General features: G+C 40.4%; 1 protein-coding gene across 1 annotated transcript; it reads right to left on the reverse strand.

Moving 5' to 3' along the window:
* Window positions 1-14,610: 14,610 nt before the first annotated feature.
* On the reverse strand, window positions 14,611-24,935 carry LOC137491452 (uncharacterized). The gene is made up of 6 exons (XM_073949086.1): window positions 24,898-24,935; window positions 23,707-23,880; window positions 23,410-23,598; window positions 18,388-18,561; window positions 17,028-17,074; window positions 14,611-16,777 (listed from the first exon to the last, which is right to left on the reverse strand). Exons 1-6 carry the CDS (start codon window positions 24,933-24,935, stop codon window positions 16,221-16,223), a joined length of 1,179 nt encoding a protein of 392 aa, XP_073805187.1. The 3' UTR covers window positions 14,611-16,220.

Here is a 24,935-nt window from a genome sequence, read left to right on the forward strand (position 1 = left end):
AGGTTTTAGTGAGACAGAGTGCATTAAGATTGTTTTCTGTTATTATTTCATTAATGATAAGTGCTTTAGGTGCGAGTGACCTGATGTTTAGGAGACCAAGTTTTACGAAATTTGTATTTTCACTTTCAACTGGTTTTTCTGGTTTGATTCTTACTAGATTTTTTCTGGAGCACACAGTACGTTTATTTCTTAATCTAATAATACGAGGAACAGACACAGTCTCTATAGGATTTGCCAGATATGCGTTACTGATGTTTAAGTGGGGTGAACAAGAGTCTAGGTGGCTATAATGTGAATTTTGTGAATTTTTACCTGCTAGTCAGATGGTGCGAAGTAATCTGGAGATGTTGTCCGACAGGAGTTCAGCTCCGGCTCGACTGGGGTGCAGGCCGTCAGGACGGAAGAGCCTAGGACGCTCCCAGAAAAGATTCCAGTTATTAGCAAAGAGCAATTTCTGTTCTTTACACCATGTTATTAGCCATTCATTCAGAGCTAAAAGTCTACTGAACCTTTCATTTCCTTGGCGGTAGGTAGGAAGCGGCCCAGAAACGATGATCTGCGTGGCGGGCGAGGTGCGTCGAACCGTCTCGATCAGGCTCCTGAAGTCCTTCTTCAGGATCTCTGACTGCCGGAGCCCGGTGTCGTTTGTCCCCACGTGGAGGACAACGGCACCAGGGCTCTCGGCAGCGCCCAGGATGGTTAGAATCTGTGTAGAAATATTTCTCACACGGGCACCAGGAAAGCAGAAAGTACGTACTTTATTACCTTTTGAGGAGGCGGCACGGATGTGACGAACGATCGAGTCACCGATGATGGCCACATCGGGACCCGACTCGCGGAGAGGGGAGAAGCGGATCTCCGTGGAGATCTCGAACACGGGAGGAGACGTTCTGCCCCGAGATCTGGGAAGCACCTTGCGCGGCTGCACACAGGCGCCGTGGTAGCCGGGTGTCGGCGTGAACGACGCCTGGCTGAGCCGCGCCCCGGGTGCGCTGGACCTGGACAGAGAAGGACGCGGGGTTGAGGTAGAGGGAATGATGTGGTTGTAATTTCCTCGTACCTTAGGTGATGAGACGGCCTTAGCATTAGGTACAACAAGCAGTTGTTTCTGCAGCCGCGACCATCTCACCAGCAGCGACCGGATCTGGGACTCTACTTCTTCCAGCTCCAGCTCCAACGCCTCCATCGATGCTTCTCCTGCACACAAGGACAGAGACGGAAGCGACATTTTACGGGGTAAAGAGCAAAGCCAGTAAGTCAAAAGTGTATGGTAAAAGAGGTCGGTAGCTTTAGCTGACCAGCGGCGCTAGCAGGCTAAAGCTACAAACAACAGGTGGATGCTCGAGGGACAGACCATTTTTAAAGCAGTTTTGTTTGTATAAATGTATTAAGGGTTTGGTCACCCTAAGTAGGAGAGACAAATACTTAGCGAATGAGGAAGAATTTTATGATTAAGATTTAAATTCAATCTTAGCATTAGGTACTAAGGTGGAGATTGTCTGTGAAGCTCTTGTGTCTCCTGTGAGTCTCGTCTCCTGAATCTGCGTGACTCATATTCATCACTGTTAACAGATAAAACTACTGTAATCATACATTTACAGGCAAACACATACAGATATTCAGTCATTCATTTGCCTACGGCACTATTCTTTTATTTATCAGGCGTCACCACAGCAGAATGAACTATTCCAGCATATGTTTTACACAGTGAATGTCATTCCAGCTGCAACCCAGTACTGGGGAAACACCCATACATGCTTCAAGAGTTCACACTTAGCTGATGATTGTTTATAAAGCTTGTTTGGCATGCCGCCCCGGGAGAGAGCCCTGAGCTCATAAGATCCTCGAGCCCGGGGCTCCCTCCTGTTGCAAGGCGAGAGGGGAGTTTGAGCTCAGGTAGATCTGGAGAACTCCCCTGGTGTAGTAGCTAATGAACAGATAGTAATTGCTTTTAAGAGATAACTACTTACTAGGAGCATGTCAGTGGTGCCGATTTGGATTAGTCAAATCACTTAAGCTGCATGTTTTTGGACGGTGGGAGGAAACCAGGGAACCCGGGGGAAACCCACGTGAGCATGGGGAGAAGGTGTAAACTCCAAACAGAAATGTCTACTGGTTTTGTCATTGACCAGAACCAAAGACGTTCTTGCTGTGAGGCAACAGTGCTAACCACTGGGCCACCGTGCCACCCATCTAGAAAAGAAAGATGAGTTGGGGTGGAAGGTGTGATTCTTCAAAAGAAAGATGGCTGTGATATGAAACCTAGGGCACTTACAGTAGACTAGGAATCTTCTGATTGGTGAATCGTGAATTGGATAATGCAGGGCAGCTGCGAGCAAACATAAGATGTGATCCTCTCGACATTAGTTTATAAAGAAACTTCATTCATTTACAAGACCTCAGAAAGTAGCTGTGGATACAAATATTTTTTTAAAAGAAATATTTGATTTACTGTTTATTATTACACAAAAGCCTTAAGCTACAGCAGCTATGATTATTTTTCAAATCTGTATTCAGACACATTTACTGAAGAGTTTTGGCTGTAAACATCTTTTATATTCTAATAGTGAGGAAACGATGATGAAGAATTTGAATTTAAGTGAATAATCAATACATGTATGTGTTAAATTGACATGGAAATATAAAATGAGGATTTACTGAAAATACTCTGAGTAAAAGAACTAAATCTGCCACCAGGAGTCTGTAAATGTCTTAATGAGCCACTAAAGTCATTCAGGAATGGCTCTCTTTACTGAAATGTTGGTTCACAATAACATGTTTGAAACAGTCCATGTGTGAGCAATAAAGTAAAACCCTGAATACCTTTGAGCAGATGATGGTGTTTCCTCTCTGAGGTCTGGTGGATCATCTTTAGAGCAGTCACTCTTCAGAGACACAGAGCTGGACACACATGATCCTGATCTCACACTGAACACACAAACACACCAGAGGAATAAACTGCAGGACAAACTTCAGTCTCCTTTAAGAGTTGTATTGGTTTGTTCAGTTTAATTCAGCACAAACAAATTTTTGTCTGAAGGTCTGTCTGATCAGGTCTGAAACACAGGAATCATGGGTAAACATGACACACATTGAGCTCTGGTAAATATGACCCCAGATCGAGCTGTCGGTAGTCTAGAATGATCTAAACACATTTGCTGAAGCTGTAAACTGAAGCTTTGTCCATCATTTGATCAGGCAATAGCAACACAAATAAGTGCATTGTTGATGGTCTTTGTTCTTCAGAGAAAGTGTTGAAATAATGGTGTAAAAACAGAGTCAATACCTGAGCAAACAATTATTGGTATTGGTCGGGTCATATATTAACTGAACTTCTGCTGTTGTGTGTGAGATGCTGTGCATCCTAATTAGCATTTCTGCAGAAGTAGATACACGCTGGTCCAAAAATAAATTCAGCTCTGCAGAAACTTCCTGTCTGAAGAAAGGTGTTAAAGCTGAACACAGAGCACAGAAAGTGTTATGCTTTTATTGTTGTGCAGAGAATTGGTAGAGGACTTGTGTCTGGGGTGCAGCCAATGGAGGACTGGACAATGATTGACAAATGAAGAATTTAACTAAACTTCACCTGTTAATATCAGCTGCCTATATAAGTTGAAGTCGGGAAAATAAAGTTGTTGTGCACCTCCTTAATGTATCTTCTGCATTGCATTGAGGACAATAGAATACTGTGAATCGAACTATTCATTTGTATCCAATAAATTGTTACGATTTTTGACATTGAAGAAAAACCTCTCCTGACCTTTTTTTATTGAGCATGCATAGAATTGATTAATATTCTAATACTAATTACCCTAACCTGCCTAGTTAACCTAGTGAAGCCTTTAAATGTCACTTTAAGCTGCATAGAAGAGTCTTGAAGAATATCTAGTCTAATATTATTCAGTCATCATAGCAAAGATAAAACAAATGAGTTACTAGAAATGTGTTATTAAAACTATTATGATTAGAAATGTGCTGGAGAAATCTGCTCTCCGTTAAACAGAAATTGGGCAAAAATTAATCAGGGGGGCTAATAATTCTGACTTTAACTGTATGTTTGGCTTTTGACACATCCTTTAAAATACGTGGTTAAGAGATTAGAGCTTTTAACTTTGTTTTTATTTGTGGGGCCGGTGAAAATTTTAGCAGGGCAAGTAAGCATCTGAATCCCTGGCCCAGTAGGAAAAATCCTTAGGGCCCTATCATACACCCGGCACAATGTGGCGCAAGGCGGGGCACAATAGCCTTTTGCTATTTTCAGCTTGGCGCAAAAGTTGTTTTGAGGTGTTGCGCTACGCTGTTTAAATAGCAATTGCATTTGCACTCATATGTGTGCTCATAGGCGTTCTGGTCTAAAAAGGAAGGTGTTCTGAGGCGCACTGCTGGCGCGTTGCTATTTTGAGAAACTATTATAGATTTTTCATTAGACCAAAACTAACCCAGTATAAACTCCGGCGCAGAGTTGCGCCTCGCTTACACACTGCTACACACAAGATGTAGAGCAATACGCAAATATCTTTACATATGAAAAAATGTAAATATTAAGGATATATAGGATATAAATATAAAGGATTAAAATATTACAAAACATATTATTTTTTAGCCTACATAAATATGAAAAATCACTGCTTTTATGTCTTCTTCATCTCGGGAGGCTTTTTCAGTTCATTCATAACAATTTGCTTTTGTATAATGTTATTATTATTAGCAGTATTACTTATTATATACATATGTATATTTGTTTTATTAAAAACAAGCTTAGATTTGCCCACCTGTCAGGTTTTAGACCATATGGGGCACAGCATGTTGAAGTGGATTTTATACTCTTTAAAGTGTGAAGTTAATATATATATTCAAATTGTATGTGTATAAGCTGCTTGTAGACTTGCATACCATTAGAAGAATTACCATATCACAAGAACTGGATAAGTTATATAGTTACCAGGTTTGGGTCAGGGGTTAATCTAGGTGGAAATTGAGGTCAGGGGTTAACCTAGGTGGAATTTGTGTGACATATGTAGAAATAAGGGAAAAACAGATGACAGAGGTGGAATTTGGAGTCAAGGGTTAAACTAGGAGGGATCTTGTGTGACATATGTACAACAAAGGCAAAAACAGAGTATTTAAGGAGGGCAGAAGATGAGTGACACAGAATTTTTCAGACAGAGATGCTACTGGGGGTCTCCTGAAAGTTCTCCTTTGTTGTCGACAATAAAGTATATTCTTCTGATATTCATAACCTCCAGACTGAGTTTGATTTAGTAAGAGAAAAACCAAGAAAACCACCACAATGTGTATTTGGATATAACTCTTTAACTTTTAACACTTCATTATTATTGTTCATTTATTCGTTTGCTGGAAATTAGAACTAAATTTAGAAATAGTTTTGAAACAAATATTTGCGCTTAACAAACTAAATAAATTTTTTATAGGCTAATTGATGTCTGTGCGTAAAGGTTTCCCTATCCACGAGAGCGAAAGTGAAAGTAGACCGATTATCTCTCATTCTTGCGCGGTAGATAATCTGTTTAACTGTTTTCTTTTAAAAAACTGTTAACTGTTTGCTTGTGAAATGCTCAATTTTTCTACTTAGAATTACTTTGCGTCCTGTAAATAGCAAATGCGTTTATGGCACGACGCAGCTGGCTCTTAAAGGGAATGGGATATGAGACTCTGATTTGTTTTTTCTCAAAACACACCTATAACTCAAAATAAACTCAACCCTTTTAGACCATGCGCCACAGCACAAAGCGGATTTTCCCGTCCTTAAATTAGCAAATATGGATTCTGACACGTCCTGAAAGCGTGTGCGCCCTGCGCTTTGCGCATGGTCCGTCAAAATAGAGCCACTTAAAAGTTGAACCCTGTGTTCGTTTAACCCCTGATCTAACACCTCAGAGGGACATTATAAAATGCTTAACGTGGAAAAAAGCTCAGACCACAGGTTTACCCCCACTGCTGGTCTCACTAACAGCACTTCCAGCAGCAACCTAGCTTTCCCATGTGGTCTCCCATTCAGCTACTGATCGGGCGCAGCCCTGCTTAGCTTCAGTGAGTGACCATGTGAGAGTTTAAGAGAGCTAGCTGCTGGCTAGTTGAATTAATTATAGCTTAATATAAGCTCTGAACCCTGCATCTTAAATGTAAGGAACAGGGAAGGAGACTGAAGGGAATAATAAGTTTGGGTTTTAATATTAACCCAGTATTTGTTGCTTCCCTTTTTCTCTGTTTTTTTATATTAATATTTTTCATTATTTACTTATTGATTTGATTATTTGCGGATCAATCTTTGCATTAATGTAATTGTTTTGTTGTTGTTTTCTTGAGTTTTTAATGTATATTCTATTACTAAGTAATGCATTTTCTGTTTTGGCTATTTATCACTCGCTGTCTTTCATTGCAGGGTTTTTACTTTTGGAATTAATAAATAAAAATAAAAAACTCAAGAATATTTTATAGAGTCTTTAGTCAGTTTGCTAAATTAATGAAATATGTTTTAAACACTCCAGAAGGATGCAAAGTAGGAATCACTGCTTCCTTTATTAAAGATAGTTTAATTCTTCATTTGTTAAGCTGCTAGTTGACAGAAACAGCGCTGTTGTAAAATGTCCAAGTCATTCAGACAGTTATTAAGTAGAAGAAATTAAGCTTTACTTTTCTGTTTCATTGATTGTACTTAATAAGCAATATAATCATTGTGGGCTGGTTTGCAATGGCAATACTCCACTGTTTAGAGCGAGGTAGGACCCCAAAATGATTTTGCTTAGGGCCCCCAAATGTACAGGGCCGGCCCTGCCTTTTCCTTATAATGGACTTCAATGGGGAGAAAACGCTTAACGTGAGTTTTTTTCCCCTTTATCTGGACAATTGGGACTCGTTTTTTCAACAGTAGTTAGGATGAATTAGAAGAAAAGTTTTGACAGAAGTTTAGGTTTCTCTGGTAGATGTTTTGGTATGTTAATTATTATTATTTTTTTTATGTTAAGTGTTTTATAATGTCCCACCTCAGATATTTCACATTTGATACGTGCATACTATGTGTCTGTCACAACAACTTCCGTCCTAGCCAGCTATTTATTTATTTATTAGCTTAGTTAGTAGTTAGTTAGCACTAAAACAGTTAAATGCAGTTCAAGGAACATCAATAATTGAGGTAAAGTTGGTTTTATATTCACACATTCAGACTTTCTCCTTAATAAGATCATTTCAGAAAAGTCTTGTAAATAGCGAGATCATATTAGCAGGCGATCACTATCAAAATGTACAAGACTGTTCACGGTCAATTAAACAATGCTAATGTTTTAAAGTCGTACTTGCATGTGATTTTAGTCTGAATGGTCAAAGTACCACGATAAACAGTGTATGGAGCTGTCACTGGACGAATGTGCGAATATAAACCAGCTTATAGAGGTAAAGTTGGTTTTATATTCACACATTCGTTCATTTAGAAGTCTCTATATTATTTACCATGTTACTTTGAATATTCGATTATGACTTGAAAACAACTTCAACACTGTTTATTTGACTGTGAACAATGTTGTACTTTGATAGTCATTAGCTGTTAATATGATTTCACTGTTTGCAGTTTGCAAATAATACTTTAAAGAAATTATATTATTAGGGGGAAAGTTTGAATGTGTGAATATAAAACCAGCTTCACCTCAATCCGCATCTTCCTGTTAACGGAAGCTCTGCTTTCACTTTCAAGACTCTCTCTCTCTCTCTCTCTCTCTCTCTCTCTCTCACGTGGTGTGCGTTTGGGTGAACGGGAGCTGAGCGTCTTTTGGAGAGCGTGGCTTTTCTTACCTTTTTTTTTTTTTCCCCCTTTAATTAATTTATTTTTCCCCCCCGTTTTCTTTGTAGTTTATGTTTGTTATTTTTGTACCTAAATAACGTTTAAACAACACTAAACGCCGCAATGGCGGCTGATCCCGAGCAAGGGACGCCCTCACTGTCACTCAGAAACGGTTGCAGGTGTGTACCAGAGCCGGGGGTGACAGTGGAGGAGCTGCTTTTGATCTTTGGAGAACAGGTAGGCTTTGAGAATATTCTCTCGGCCTCCCGCATGAACAAAGCTGTTGTTGTATTCCTTAAATCGGAATCTTTAGTTAATCAGCTGATTGTGAGTGGAATATGGGTGAAAGAAACGTTTGTAAGGGTAAACCCGCTGTCCACTCCTGCAACAAAAATCACGATCTCGAATGTTCCGCCTTTTATTTCAGATGAAATGATTACGAAAGAGTTGCAAAGGTTTGGGAAAATTGCAGGCCCTGTTAAAACGATCCCCCTTGGGTGTAAGAATGTCGCTTTAAAACATGTTCTCTCGTTTAGACGTCAAGTTTACATGTTTTTGAATTCACCGGACCGTACATTAGACGCGTCTTTTCGCGTAAATCATGGGGATAATTCCTACATGGTTTTCGCTAGTACTGAAAGCATGAAGTGCTTTCAGTGCGGAATTTTTGGGCACAAACGTTTTTTTTGTCCAAATAAGGATGAAAAACAAACAACTGATACAAATACCGGGACAAATGACACGGAAATACAAACAGGAGATAAACAGACACAGGGAGGTGGCGAGCAAAGGAAAGAAGAACAGCAAGAGGTGAGTGAAACTTCAGTTATAGGTTCCAGCGTAGAACAACCTGGTTGTAGCAACCCTGCAGAGTCTGTTGATGTTAGTGAGGCTGCTGAGAATAATGATACAACTGATTGCATGGCAGAAGAATGTGAAATATCACAAGCTGAAAGTGTAGGGGACAGTATGATTGATGAGTTGGATGGTTTGTCACAGTGTATGGATGATAGTATAAGAGATGAGGAACAGTGGTCAGATGCTGCAGCGGAAAATGATAATGGCTTGTATACTGTTGAACAAATTAATTCCTTCTTAGACAAAACTAAAGGAAAAGTGGGTGTTGAAGTTAGTGATTATTTCCCTGATACAGAAAAATTTATTTCTTCTGTTATGCGGGCCAGAAAAGTGAGCAGCCTGGAAGTGCTGTCACAACAGAAACGGTTTCGATTAAGAAAACATATCACTAATATAAGAAGTGGAAAGAAGCCAGGGAAAGTGAGGGGGAAAACTAAATACTAAATGAAGGTGTTTCTTTCTCTTTGCTATCTGTTCTTTCCTCTCTTTTTTCCCTTATGCATGGAAGTCTTGAGAGTGGGATCAGTTAATGTAAATGGAATGAGAGATGGGGAAAAAAGGAGTCACCTTGCAGAAATAATTAAGTTGAAAGAGTTGAGTGTGGTGATGCTACAAGAAACTCATAGTTGTATGGATAATGAGGTTGATTGGGGATTATGGTGGAAAGGGGAGAAAATCCTTAGTCATGGAACTAATCTAAGTGCTGGAGTGGCTGTACTTTTTTCCCCCACATTAAAAGTAAAAGTCCTGTTAAAAAAGGAAGAAATTCCTGGCAGGTTATTGGTTATAAGAGCTGAAATAATGGGTTTCTTCTTTTTTTTTTTTTGTAAATGTTTATGCCCCTAATGGAGGAGCAGACAGGATACAGTTCTTCACTAAATTAGAGCACATATTTAAACAACAACACCAGGGTGACATTGCTATATTAGGGGGAGATTGAAATTGCACATTAAATTTTATTCAGGACAGAAATGGAGAAGACCCTCATTTACAATCAGCTGCGTTTTTAGAAAATATAATAAAAATTTTTTGCTTTTCTGATGTTTGGAGAGAACATAACCCATTAGAGAAACAATATACTTGGATAAAAATTTGTAATAGAAAAGTGTTTATATTTCACATACTGGAAGAAACAAGGTTGCTAATGCATCAATTATCCCTATATGTTTTTCAGATCATAAATTAATAACAGTTGACTGTATGCTGGTAGAGAGAAAACATAAGAGTTATGACTGGCATTTTAATGTCAAACTTCTTGAAGATAAAAATTTTTGCCAGAATTTTAAAGTTTTTTGGGAGACCTGGAAAATGGAAAAATCTTGTTTTGAAAACATTATTGAATGGTGGGAAGTGGGGAAAGCTCATATCCGTAGTTTTTGTCAGCAATATACATCTCATTCCTCATTGGTTTTAAAGAAAACTTTGGAGTGGTTAGAAAATGAAATCATTGACATTGAAAAGAGCATGAATGAAAATGATACCCTGACTCTTCAAGATAGATGGACTGAGAAAAAGAAGAAGTTGAGTTCATTTTTAAATGAAAAGGTTAAAGGAGCCCTGATAAGGAGTCGTTTTTTTTAAAAAATAAGAGATATAAATGGACCTTCTTCTTTTTTTTTTAGTTTAGAACGAAAAACGGGACAAGAAAAACTGATGCATTTTTTAAAAGATAATAATGGACACAACACTTCAGACCCAATAACAATGCGCAGACTTGCTGTCGATTTTTATTCTGATTTATATGCCTCTGAACCTTCTAATGAGGAATGCAGGAGACTTCTTTTAGAGGATCTCCCAGTTTTAACTCCAGAACTTAAACTTTTGCTTGAGGCTGATATTACTTTTGAGGAAGTCACTGCTGCAGTTATGGGGCTTTCCACAGGACGAACACCAGGGTTGGATGGACTGCCTGCTGAATTTTATAAGGCATTCTGGGCTGAATTAGGAAAAGATGTATTTGAAGTACTACAAGAATGTGTTTGCAAAGGTGTTCTACCTTTGAGTTGTCAGAGAGCTGTTTTAACATTGCTCCCTAAAAAAGGTGACTTAACTCTTTTAAAAAATTGGAGACCTGTTGCAATCTTAAGTTCGGATTACAAATAGATTAAATCTGGCACTAAATACAATTATACATAAAGATCTTGTATTATGAAAAGATCTATTACAGATAATCTGCATTTGATTCGGGATGCTTATGATGTTGTTTCATACAATGAGTTAGATCTGGGTTTTTTGTCAATAGATCAAGAAAAGGCCTTTGACAGAGTTGACCACAATTTCCTTTTTGACACCTTAAGAGCTTTTGGATTTGGTGATGGTTTTATTTCAAAAATACAACTGTTGTATAAAGGAGCAACATGCATGATTAAAGTTGCTGGAGGTATAAGTGTTCCTGTAAAGGTGCAAAGAGGAATAAGACAGGGGTGTCCTCTCTCTGGCCAGCTCTATAGCCTGGTCATTGAGCCATTGTTCTGCAAACTAAGAGAAAAATTGACAGGACTGGAGATTAAAACGTTAGATTTTAAATCTACTGTTAAACTTTCTGCATATGCAGATGATGTCACAGTTTTAATCAGAAATAATGAGGATGTTCGGGTTTTAAAGGAAGTTTTGGAGTGCTATAGTAAAGCATCGTCAGCCAATGTTAATTGGGAAAAAAGTGATGCCTTATGGTGTGGGCGAGATTTTAATAGTCCTATGCTACCTTGTGGTTTAAAGTGGGGAAAAGAAGGTTTTAAATATTTAGGAGTATTTTTAGGAACTGATGAATATAAGAAAAAGAATTGGGAGGGCTTAAAAGAAAAAGTGTGTGCTCGTTTGTGTCACTGGAAATGGCTAATACCCCAGTTGTCCTACAGAGGGAGAGTGTTGGTCTGCAATAACTTAGTCGCATCTTCATTGTTGCACAAAATGATGATATTGGACCCCCGAGAGGACATGGTGAAGATAATTCAACAGCTTCTGGTGGATTTCTTTTGGACAGGACAACACTGGTTGAAGGCAGCTACCCTGTATTTACCCCTACAGGAAGGAGGACAAGGTTTGGTGGATATAATGTCTAGAGTAAAAGCTTTTCGACTACAAACAACCCAAAGACTTTTGTATGGAGAAAATGTAAGCTGGGCCGGTGTAGCCTGTGCTATCCTGAGAAGAGCAGGACAAATGGGTCTAGACCGCCACTTGTTTTTAATGGATACTAATAAATTAGACCTGTCTGGACTGACACCTTTTTACAGGTCAATGTTGAGGTCATGGACTCTTTTTAAGTTCTCTAGAGAGCACAATGGTGTGAAAAGGCTGTGGTCAAGAGAAGAACCCCTACTTTATAATCCTGCTCTTGATCTGGACATTCTCAATTCACTTGCTCTAAGAAAACCTTTGAAGACTGCAAATATATTCAAAATTGGACACTTTGTTTCTGAGAATGGCTGGATTACTGCCGAGGATCTAGCATCCAAACTGGGAATGAGATCTGTCCGGGCAACAGGAAAATTGTTGACTCAGATAGTTGAGTCATTACCATCGGATTACATTTTGTCATTAGTAACCAACAATGGAGAGAATACGATTCCTGCATTCACAGAGCTGGTTATATCAGCCAACACAAGAACTTGGTCAGAAACAGAAAACAGTTTATTATCGTTTAAAACACCAGAACCAAGACTTTTTAGCATTGCTGGAAAGAAATCAATCTATGTGATGTGTGTGAAAACCTCAAACTTGTCTCAATTACAGAGTGTGAGAGAGACCAAATGGAAAGAGACAATTGGACCAAATGCCTCCCCAAAAGGCTGTTGGAGAACTCTGTATAAGCCTCCAATTGAAAAAATAACTGGAGACTTGCAGTGGAGGATTGTACACTGTATTGTTGCTACAAACTGTTATAGAGCGCGCCTTGATCCTCAGATAGGGAAGGGCTGTCCTTTTTGTGGAGAACCAGAAACTGTTTTCCATCTATTCCTTAATTGTAAAAGACTACAACCAATATTTTATCAACTAGAAGAATGGTGCCAAAAACTTGGAGAGGCCTTTACACCTGCAATGTTTATTTATGGACCTAAAAACAAAAAAAATCGAAGAGAGCATCATGTTCTATTAAACTTCTTATTGGGGCAAGCAAAGATGGCAATTTGGCTGTCAAGAAAAAGTAAGTTAAATGACAAAGGTTCAACCGATGCTTTTTTAATATTAAAAGGACTAATAAAATCTCGCATTAATGTAGAATATGGGTTTTACAAAATGGTTAATGATCTGGCAAAGTTTAATTACAAATGGGGTGTAAATCAGTGTATCTGTCATGCTGACTCTGAAAATGTTCTAAATATTTATTTGTAAGTATCAAAAAAAAAAAAAAGTTTTTTTGTTTTTTTAAGATCTCATGTACATTTTAATTAGCTAAAATTGTTTTTAGCTAAAATGTTTTTTGTAATAAAGAGACCTTAAAAGTCAAGTCTCTCTGAGCGAATGTTGCGAGTGAGTGGGCGGAGGCGGCGTGAGAGTGTGTTTGCAGCGCGAGTGAGTTTCTATCTTTCCTTTCTTTCTTAAAAGTCAATATTTGCAGTGTATTGAAAGTTATTTCAAAGGTTGAACTGGTGTGTTGAAGACAAAGTTTCTCACTGCGACGCCGCGAATGCTGTTCGTCAGCGTTTGCTGACAGGTGTGTGTGTGTGTGTGCTATGGCGGCCGCGATGGAGACGCCGGCATCGGCGTTTTCAGGCGATGCGCCGTTTGAGCGTCTTTCATGGAGGCACGGAATCAACATTGTGGCATAAATTGTCTTGTATCGATCCACCTGCTGGCCTTTTGTCAAAATTGCAGTCAATTATTGTAAACTTTTTTGGGATAAGCTGCACTGGGTACCTCAAAGTGTGTTATACCTGCCCAAGGATGAAGGAGGGCAGGGCTTAGTGCATCTGCAAAGTAGGCTGTCTACTTTTCGCCTACAGTTCATTCAAAAGCTCGTAAAAGGATCTGATTTGGTATGGCGAACAACAGCTAAGACAATTTTGCAAAGAGTTGAAGGTCTTGGATTGGACGTTGTACTTTTTTTAATGGATTCCAAGAACATTTGTTTGAACGGATTACCTTCATTCTATTGTGGACTTTTTAAAGTATGGAGACTCTTTTCTCTTTGCTGACTGGAAGAAACATGTTCTTTGTTCTGGTTACTTGAAGAACCCTTGGTTAAAGGAGCCAGGCTTGATATAACGGATGAGAGCATGTTGGGACTTACTCAAATATTGTGTTCCTCTGGAACTGTTCAACTAAAACACGTAGTGGATGTGGCTGGGACTGAACTAAATAATGTGGATGCGGTTACCAATTTGCTGAGACAGAGATCAACTCGTCAAATAGCAAAGATAATTGAACTTTGGAAAAAAAGATTAACTGAAAAGGATTTGGAGTTGCTAAAAGCACTGAAGGACGGGTCAATAATCCTGAATCGAGCAGATCCCTTTCCAAAAATTGGTCTTACGCCAGACTTTAAAGGGACATCAGGACTTTTGCTACAGCTGGAAGGGGTAAAAGATGTGAATTTAACTATGATGCAGGGTAAAACGATGTATAAATGCTTTGTGAAAGTGTACAATAAGAAAATTCTAGACAAAAGGAATGATACAGTGTGGAGAACTAAACTCGATTTAAATGAGGAGGAAAAACCAGTGTGGCGAGTTTTATATAAACCACCATTGACAAAACGAGTGGGGGACTTACAATGGAGGATTTTGCATGGCATTGTGGCAGTTAATGCTTTCATATCTGTTGTCAATTCTAGTGTCGATGACAAGTGTATTTTTTGTGGACATAGAGAGACTGTATATCACTGCTATCTGGAATGTACACGCTTAACACAATTGTTTGACATGTTGAGCAGAGTTTTCCTTAAATGTGGAGAGAATTTTACTCAATCTAAGTTTATTCTGGGTGCTGGCTATAGTCAGAAACAAAAAATGAAATGGCAGTTAATTAATTTTTTAGTTGGTCAAGCAAAACTTGCTATACTTATTACAAGAAGAAACAAAATAGATAATGTACATGGTCAAGAGATTTTGATAGTTTTTTAAAGCGTTTGTAAGGTCCAGAGTTACAATAGACTAAGTATTACAAGGCCATAAATAATGTTGAAACTTTTGCACAACAGTGGTGTTATGGGGATGCTGTCTGTAATGTGGTGGAAGAAGAGTTGTGCTTTGATTTGATGTGGAGTTAAATTTGTGAAATGAAAAACTGATGTAATAAAGTCTTTTTGTAAAAAATCAAAAAATCTCTCTCTCACACACACACACCTCTCACACACACATACACAAACACAATCTCCTCTCGCTCTCTCTCTCACACACACAAACACACACGCACACAGAAAGAGAGAGACACACATATGCACACGCACACACACACACGCACACACACACACAGAAAGAGAGAGACACACATATGCACACGCACACACACACACACATGCACACACGCACATAACAGTGAACACATACCCACACACACGCGCACGCACACACACGCACATAACAGTGAACACATACCCACACACACACACACGCGCGCACATAACAGTGAACACATACACACACACGCACATAACAGTGAACACATACACACACACACGCGCACGCACATATACGCACATAACAGTGAACACATACCCACACACACACACACGCGCGCACATAACAGTGAACACACACACACGCACATAACAGTGAACACACACACACACACGCACACACATGCACATAACAGTGAACACATACACACACACACACACACACACACACATAACAGTGAACACATACACACACACACACAAACAGACTTTCTTACACACACACATGCACATGGACACACACACACACACTGTCGTGCACACACACATACACACACACACGCACATAACAGTGAACACATACACACACACACACACACACACGTGTTCTCTTTCTCTCCACACACACAGACACGCAAGCACGCAAACACGCACACACGCACAAACAGATTTTCTCACACACGCACATGGACACATACACACTGTCTGTCGTGCGCACACACACACACACACACACACACAAATACAAACACGCACGCACACACACACACACACACACAAACACGAACAGAATTTCTCACACACACACTGTTTGTCGTGCACACACACTCACACACAAATACAAACTCACACACACATAGACACTCTCACACTACACATGCACACACAGAGCAGTGAACACATGCACGCGCACACACACACACACACACACACATTCATACACACACACACACACACACACACAAATGCACACACTCTCTCTCTCACACACACATGCGCTCTCTCTCACACACACACACACACACTTGCACGCACGCTCTCTCTCACACACACACACACAAATACAGACACTCTCACATGCACACACTCACGCACACATACTCTCTCACACAAGCATGCTTGCACACACATAAATACAGACTCACACACACACACACACACACACACACACACACACAGCTGCTGACTGCTCCTGCAGAGGATTCTGGGTAAATCTCTGCTCAGTCTTCAGCTCAGTTTCACTGATGATCCAGAATAACGAGTCGACAAATATACAAACCCAGTCCCAAAACCAAACCCAGGGCAGAGCGGCTCAGTGAATGTGGTCTGGACTGAGTGGATGAGGCTCATTGTGTCTCTATAGATGTTGTAGAAGATCAGAGTTCCTGCACTGTGATCCACAAACACTCCTATTCTCCTGCTGAGCGGCTTCACTGGGAGATCAGTGCGTGTGATATTGTGTCTGAATGAGAAACTGGAGGAAGAGCAGCTCAAACTCCAGGACTGAGCATTACATCCAAACACACACTCAGCACCTCCTCCCTTCCTCCTGATGCTCTTATATGACACTGATATAAACACACCATCATCTCCACTCCAGTCAATCTCCCAGTAACAGCGTCCACACACACTTTCTCTGCACAACACCTGAGGATCATTATCAAATCTGTCTGGATGATCAGGATACGGCTGATTCTCTCTCACACTCTTCACCTCTCTGTTCTCCTCAGACAGAATGAGTTGAGTGTGTGCTGTGTTTGGATCCAGAGTGAGGAAACAGACATCTGAACACAATAACACACACATTTACAACCACAGCTGTGTGTGTGTGTGTGTGTGTGTGTGTGAGAGAGAGAGAGAGAAAAAGAAAGAGAGAGTGTGTGTGTGTGTACGCATGTGTTCACTGCTCTGTGTATGTGTGTGTGTGAGTGTGTGAGTGTGAGAGAAAGAAAGTGTGTGTGTGTGTAATTGTGTGATCGTATGCATGGGTGTGTGTTTGAGAGAGTGTGTAAGAGTGTGTGTGTGTAGTCCTACATTTGCGTGGTCCTGCTGTAATCCTTGTTTCTCCTCCATGATCCAGACTGTAAACACACACAGATTCACATTCAGTCAGTACACAAACATCAGCTTAACACAAACACGCACGCATGCACACACAAACACACGTTCGCACACGCAAACACACGTTCGCACACGCACACACACACACACACACACACAGATTGTCCTTCAGTCAGTACACACACGCACGCAAGCGCACACAAACACACACACACACACAGGTTGTTCTTCTGTCAGTACACAAACATCAGCTTATAACACACACACACACACACACACACACACACACACACAATAAGACATGTGGAGTGTGTGCTGAATGCTGGATTGTGATTGGCTGATCTCAGTGCATTAATAACTGCAGTAAAACAACATGAGTGTGTGTGGAGCTGTCAAATCAGCTTCTGAATGACACACAGAGCTTTTAGATCAGATGTGGAAACAGAAAACAGAATGGAAACACAGAAACAGACAGATATAAAGACTGAAGGATTCATTCAATTATCAATTGACAAAAGCGCAGCACAATAATAAAGCAGAATTCAGTGTTAAATGACTTGAAATATGATGGAGATCTTCATCTTCTGTCAAATGCCTCTTCATCATCTCCAAACATTGCTAAATTGGAGAGCAGTGAATCCAGACCAATCTGCAGTCCTCCTCGCCCTTTGGAAGCTTCGTGGGTTTGTGTTCTGTTTATTGTTCATAATACTTCAGTTATAAAGGATTAGTTTAGGAGTTTTTTGTCATTTGCTTTATTTGAGTTTGTTCAACATGTGATTGTCACTGGACTATATCAGAACCAGCATCACTGTCTGCTGATCACTTTTATTGCCTGATATTTTGTGTTCATGTTAGTTTAGAAGCAGAAAAGAGCCAGATTACAAGATATGTGAGATATTTGCCAGAAACATCTTTGTTATGTCCACATTGTGAATGTAAATTTATATTGTTTATTTTCTTCCTGTTTATAGTTTTACTCCGCCCTTATTAAAGTGTGATAAAGGACATTCTGTGTCTGTGAAGTTAATGAGGGAGAGTTTAACTTGCTGTTAAAGTATACACAGGACGTATTTGGAGAACAGTACACACACATCTCTGACCTGATACTGTACAGTTCTTCAGCAGAAATGTAGAGAACAAGTTTCACTGCTCAACTACAATGCTGAAACTGTACAGTGTTAACATGAGATATAATATCACGCTTAATGTGAGAACTGCCCCAGTGCACTGACATATTTAACAGCTTTGATTAATATCTGGACACTAGAAGAGCAGTGAAGTATCAAAGTATCTGTATTCACAATAAAAAAGGCAGTGCTGCTCCACATACTTGAGTTTGTCCAGTGTGTAGTTTGGATCCTCCAGTTGTTCAGAGAGCAGCTTGACTCCTGAATCTCCTGGATGATTGTAGCTCAGATCCAGCTCTCTCAGGTGTGAGGGGTTTGAAGTCAGAGCTGAAGACAGAAAACCACAGCCTTCCTCTGTCACCATACAGCCAGACAATCTACAAACACAGCAATAGTCCACATCACACAGTTGGACAATCACACATCTCTTTGTGTTGTGAAGATGCTGACTGCTGTTTCTGCTCATGTCAACAGCAGTGATGAACACACACATCCTGATCAGCTCTCCTTATTGATCGAGCCCTCGCATCAGCAAACACACACACACACTCAACAAGGACTCGACATCATCTGTAGAAGTGTACAGATCTGCGCGGGACTAAATTTTGAATCCCGCTTCCGCCCGCACCCGCCAGGTTTTAGCCGGAACCCGACCGCTCCCGCTTATATTAAGCACTTGATGTCCCGCTGCCCAACCCGCTCCGTTTTCTATCCGCCGCGCCCGATCCCACTAAAGAGCGGGGGGAGAAAACAACCGAAAATCACCCAGTTATACAGTCCAGACAGCCTGTAACAAGCTGTCTGTATAAACCATAGACTGTAAAATATATGGACGTAGTATCCGTGACGTCACCCATAGGTTTCTAAAGAGCGCAAAAGAAGCCACAGTAGGCGCGGCCAACCGTCGCCATTTTGTTCGCGTGTCATCACACCCACGGCGGGATACCAAACAAGGGCAAAGAGGCGGAGAGTGAGCGGAGCTACAGACACCTGCTAGCATTTAGCTTGGACCTGGGGCCTCATGTACGAAGACTTGCGTGGAAATCTTACTAAAACATTGCGTACGCACAAAGCTGTAAATGTGCGTACGCACAAAAAACATTTAGATGTATGAAACACTGCGTACGCCAAATCTCACGCATATTCTTTTGTACATCCGAATGAACGTGAAACTGAGCGCAACATAAACGAGCGCAAAACCCCTCCCTGCCTCCTCCCCCGTATGAATATGCTAATGACTATGCTAATGGAAAAACCCAACGAAAAAGCAATGGCAAAAGCAAGCAAAAAGAGAAACTTTGAACAGAATGTGAATTGGAGGTGCTCCTTTCGGAGGTAGACCGGAGAAAAGCGGTGTTATTTACAAGTTTGTTCTCCGGAATTAACAACAAAAGAAAAAAAAATAGAGTGGGAGAGTTTAGCTGATGCGGTTAACACAGTTGGGTCTGAACATCGCACTGAGTGCATTAAAAAAAAGTACATAGTCTGGTTTATATCTGTAAAATCTTGCAGCACTCCTAAAAGTCTCAGTGGCGCGCTCCTAAGATGCATGTCATCATGTTTTGACACGTTCGAGCATGAACTCGGCTCGAATCCAGCGTCTGATGAACTCTTTCTTCTTTTTTTTCCCGCTACATATCAGATTTTGCCCACTATTTATCAAGAGAAAGACAAGTAGGAATCATCAATAAGTTTGTGCATCATATTTTATTTGCACATTTATTGAATGGAAATGTTTCTGATTCACGCATGCAAATTCATCTTCAGATAGTGTCTTTATAGAAATGTGCGTGCAGTAGATTGCTCAGATTACATTGGGAAAACAGGCAACCGCTGCAAATTGCGCTTTAATGTTTAGCTGTTCAACTGTATGGTATGGAAACCTTATATACCTGCTGAACCTGTCTCATACAGCTGCCATTGCAAGGCTCAGACACTTTGTAGAGAGCAATTTAACACAACTGCCTCTAGAAGTCGCCAATGGAAATAAAACAGACACGCACAAAAAATGTGCGTACGCCTGCCAAAAAGCTGCCGTGAAGCTGCGCACATTCCCACGTTCAGTTCATTGTTAGTAAATCCAAACGTGAGCGATTCTGAGCGTGAAACCTGGCGTACGCAAAGTTTTTGTGCGTACGCAGCGTTGATACATGAGGCCCCTGGTTCAGACACACTTTGCTTTGGGAGAACGCTTAATAGTTTATCACCTGTGACTCGTTTGTCTTCCGACCACTTGTGCTTGGTTGTATACTATATCAATAAAGTGTTTTGAGCCACTAAACATTGTTCTTATGACGTTTTTCAACAGGAGGAAAACGCAAATTACTTCCAAACACTTCAGATATAGTCTGTGTTAGTTACTGTAAGACTATTGATGAAATCCAGCATAACACTGTATGACAACGCTTCAGATGACTGTTCTAGAGCCTACAGCTAATCAATTTGTCAGATTCTGAAGTGTATTACAGCTCTAAATATAAATTTAAACAATAAATAGTCTTAAATAAAACAAATACATGTATAGAGATGGTATATAAGTATATAACTTTACTCACATGGGAAACGGAGGCCACGTGAATGGTTTGTGAGCTCAATTAAGTGCTCTCAGCATGACATGCCATCCAATAATTGTAGGAAACAAGTCCAAAAGGCAGTTGACTGTGTAAAGCCACATAAAACATCACAGAAATATGATAAATATGCCGAGTTCAGTGGCTAATCTGCAGGATTCAGCTGAAGTGACGTGACGGCGACCAACGAGACCTAGCTGTCACTCAAGTGGCCACTCCCTTAATTATGCAAATTTAATATAACTTAATATAAAGGAAACGGATGAGTTATAAAAAAATTCACCCCCCTCACAGTTGTCATGAAGGGTAATATTAGCTGTATGAACCAAAATCTTTTTTTGTACCAGGCTGTAAACACCTTTTTTTCTGCTGTAAAGTTGGCCTTTCTAACAGTGGGCTCAATTGAAATTTGCTCTGTTTTGGAGCCAGGAGCGGCCAGGACTAGCGGAATTTCGGATGAATTGCAGTTTTAGTTACTTCCGTATTGGCTTCCTGAGAGAGAGCGGGAGGTTGCCGCTTGGTATAAACACACACACGCACAGCACCAAGCACACACACAAAGACAAAGCTTTCTCTCTCTCATTCGCGCGCGCCCGCCCTCTAACACACACTCATAATCACCAAGCACAAACAGGCAAAGCTCTCTCGCACACACACACATACACACACACACACACACACACACACACACACACATATATATCTCTCATTCACGCGTGCGCATACATCCACACACACACAAACTGCAACAAACAAGCTAAACACAGCATCGCACTATTTCATTTACACACATACATACGCGTGCTTACTCGGGAGTCGGGAGCGATATTGCTAGACAGCCTGCTCCCATCCCAAATTAAACCCGTTACCGACCGCTCCCGTGATTTATTCGGAAATTTATGCCGTAGAAATCTGGTCGGGTCAGATTTGCAGAATGCAGACCTCTAGTACAGAGCAAAGACATTGTTCATAATACACCACATCAAGCTGTAAAGTCTGCTGTGAGGAGGAAGACGACACACTTGAGCTCAGAAGATCCTCTAGTAATGTAACAAGTAATGTCATGTTTAACGAGTAATGTAATGTAATAAAGTACTGTTTAACCTTAATTAAAAATGAGCTGATTTTTATTATTTATATCTATATTATATTGTGGACTATGCTGTAAATTAACTAAAACAAACACAAACTCATTCTCTAAGCTGCTTTCACGCCTATAGATGGATTATTTTGTTCTGAAACAGGGAATAAAATTGTTACAAAGTTTATTGTTGTCCTCGGTGCGGTTCCCTTTCACACTTTCTAAAAAGACTAAAATAGTTCAAAAAGCTCATGTGCGAGTAAACTCTCCTTACACTGGTCAGAGTTTCAGAAGTTATTTTTCACAGTCCCACAGATTCTGCTCAGCTGTCGTATGTCCTTATTTTAATTAATGATGATGAGCGCCTCATTTCAGTCGTTAAGGGTTGTAAAATCTATCTATCTAATTAATATTCAATCAATCGAGAATTTTGCATTGTAAGTGAAGTTTATGTATAAACAAATTACGAGAGGATCACGTGCTTATGATTGCTGCTTATCCAATTCACTATGCTCCTCACAGATGACTCCTAAACTACTATAAATATCCTGGGTTTCATTCCACTGCTATCTTCGTTTTGAAGAGTCCCCCCTTCCTCCCCTACTCCTCCTTCTTAGACGGGTGACACGGTGGCCCAGTGCATAGCGCTGCCGCCTCAAAGCAAGAATGTTCCTGGTTCCTGGCTTTACCAAACTAGCAGACATTTCTGTGTAGAGTTTGCACTTCTCCCCGTCATCACGTGGGTTTCCCCCGGGTTCCCCGGGTTTCCTCCCACCGCCTAAAAACATGCAATTAAGTCAATTGAACAATCCAAATTGGCACCATAGACACGCTTCTAGTACGTAGTTATTTTCAAGAGCAATCACTTGCTACAGCAGGGAAGTTCTCGAGTTCTACCTGAGCTCAAACTCCCCTCCTGCCTTGCAACGGGAGGGAGCCCTGGGCTTGAGGATCTCATGAGCTCAGGGCTCTCTACCGGGACAGCATGCCAAACAAGCTTTTATAATTAATCATCAGCTAAGTGTGAACTCTTGAAACTTAAATTATAGAGAGAAATGAAGCGAGACTGCAGTCAGATCATGAAGCAAATCAATGTTGATCTTTCAATTAAGGTGTCAGTGCAGAAATGAACAAAACAACAGGCCAGCCACAGACAAGCCAAGCGTATCAAACAAGAATGTCAATGTCTGGGGATTTAACCATTTTCTGAACAAGCACGCTCAACCAATGGCTTTGTTTCATGGGTGAAACAGCATACAGTATACTGCTGAACTCGATTGAGACCAATGTCTAAGTTCTAGTCTGAATATTAACAAGTCAGAGAAAATTCTTCAGTTAGATAATAAGAGTGTCATGAGACTTTTATATGTTTTTAATAAACTGCAGAATGCACAAATATCAGAGCAGGTCAAAACTTCAGCAGGACCCAAACCACCCCTCAGACTCCATAGGGAGTCACACCTCTACATTTTTGTTTCTTCTGACAGTACACTGAGTTGGGAAAATGCTTCCATATTTGTTAATCCTTATGTAACTATCTTTTTGTTGTTGCTGTTGAGTGAAAAATCATTTACCTCAGTATCTCCAGTTTACAGTTTTCTCCTAAAACTCTTAAACTCTTCAGTCCATCAGAGAGCTTCTTCACTCCTGAATCCTGCAGGTCATTGTTACTCAGGTCCAGCTCTCTTAGAACACAGTTTGAGGATTGTAGAGCTGAAGACAAACTCTCACAGCACTGAACAGTGAGATTACACATGACCAGTCTGAGAAAGAAGAACACAGATTACACTAACATTCAGATTTTTAGTCATTCATCTGATGTAAAGAGAAAAAAGGAAACAAATCAATAAATTAAATGCTTGAACTCAGACCTCAGTGTGTCCAGTTTACAGTGTTGACTCTTCAGTCCATCAGAGAGCTTCTTCACTCCTGAATCCTGCAGGTCATTGTTACTCAGGTCCAGCTCTCTCAGCACACAGTTTGAGGATTGTAGAGCTGAAGATAAACTCTCACAGGACTGGGCAGTGAGATTACAGCACTGTAGCCTGTGTAGAGGACAAACACAATATTGATGTGGTCATCATGTTATTTTTAAACCATTAAAATTTGAACTAAAATGTATTTTTTTACTTATTAAATAAATGAAGTGCAATGGTAAACAAAGTTACTTGCGATCAGACCAGAACTGTCGAATTACACAGGAGCCTCACAGCATTCAGCCGGTAAGCCCTATAAATCTACTCCAGCTACTGTTTTGAGAACAGAAAAACAGAATGAAGCTGTTGAAAATCAGCGTGAACTATGGTATAAACAAGGTGCGAGACCAAAGGGTTCTCATGGGGTCAGATCACGAAGGTCATACGCTGCTGCATTAGCGTTCTCTACCCCAAATACAGCTCGCACTCAAATACAGCTTCAAAACAGATATGAAGTTTTGAGTAATATGGGTGAAGAATCCTCAAATGCAGTCAGACAGAGATCGCATGATTCAGCAGCTAACTCACTGAACAGAGGCTCAAGGCCGACTAGACAGCGGCATTCTGCTCCGATCGCAACCGAGATAAGAACATTGATTGTTGGAGACTCAATAATCTAAAATTTTAGGAGCAGAGCTACCATGGCATACTGCTTTCCTCATGCTACAGTTTCTGATATAAATAAAGAACTTGAGAACATATTAAGGAAACATGAAACTGCAAAACGGATTATCATCCATGTGGGGAAGAATGATATTCGGAAGGAACAGTCAGAACTGCTTGAAAAGATTTCTGTGAGCTCTTGGAAACAGTTGAAAGATTGAAGGTCCAGCCGTTCATCAGTGGACCACTCCCTGCAAGAGCGACAAATATGTTTTCAAGGCTCCTTGGTCTAAATGCATGGCTGCAGAAAACATGTAACATGAAAAGACTGTTGTTTACATCAGACGGCCTTCATCCAAACAAACTTAGTGCAAAAGTGCTGAAAGACAACATCCTCTTCTCCCTCCATCATCCATCAGCTGTGTATGCCACTGAACTGAATGACACACACACACCTGGCAAATGTCCAGATGACCACAGGACCTCAAATCAGCTCCTGAGTGGACTTGTGCCTGACGCAT

Source organism: Danio rerio, chromosome 4 (assembly GCF_049306965.1).
Source record: "Danio rerio strain Tuebingen ecotype United States chromosome 4, GRCz12tu, whole genome shotgun sequence".
Classification (NCBI taxonomy): Eukaryota; Metazoa; Chordata; class Actinopteri; order Cypriniformes; family Danionidae; genus Danio; species Danio rerio.

Excerpts from the sequence above, each read along its gene's own strand:
- LOC137491452 (XM_073949086.1), bottom strand. The coding sequence starts at position 24,935 with ATGCGTCAGGCACAAGTCCACTCAGGAGCTGATTTGAG. Across the intron at positions 18,562-23,409 it reads TGTAAACTGGAGATACTGAG|ATTGTCTGGCTGTATGGTGA; the intron begins GTAAATGATTTT and ends CTGTGTTTGTAG. Across the intron at positions 17,075-18,387 it reads TACACACTGGACAAACTCAA|TCTGGATCATGGAGGAGAAA; the intron begins GTATGTGGAGCA and ends GTGTGTTTACAG.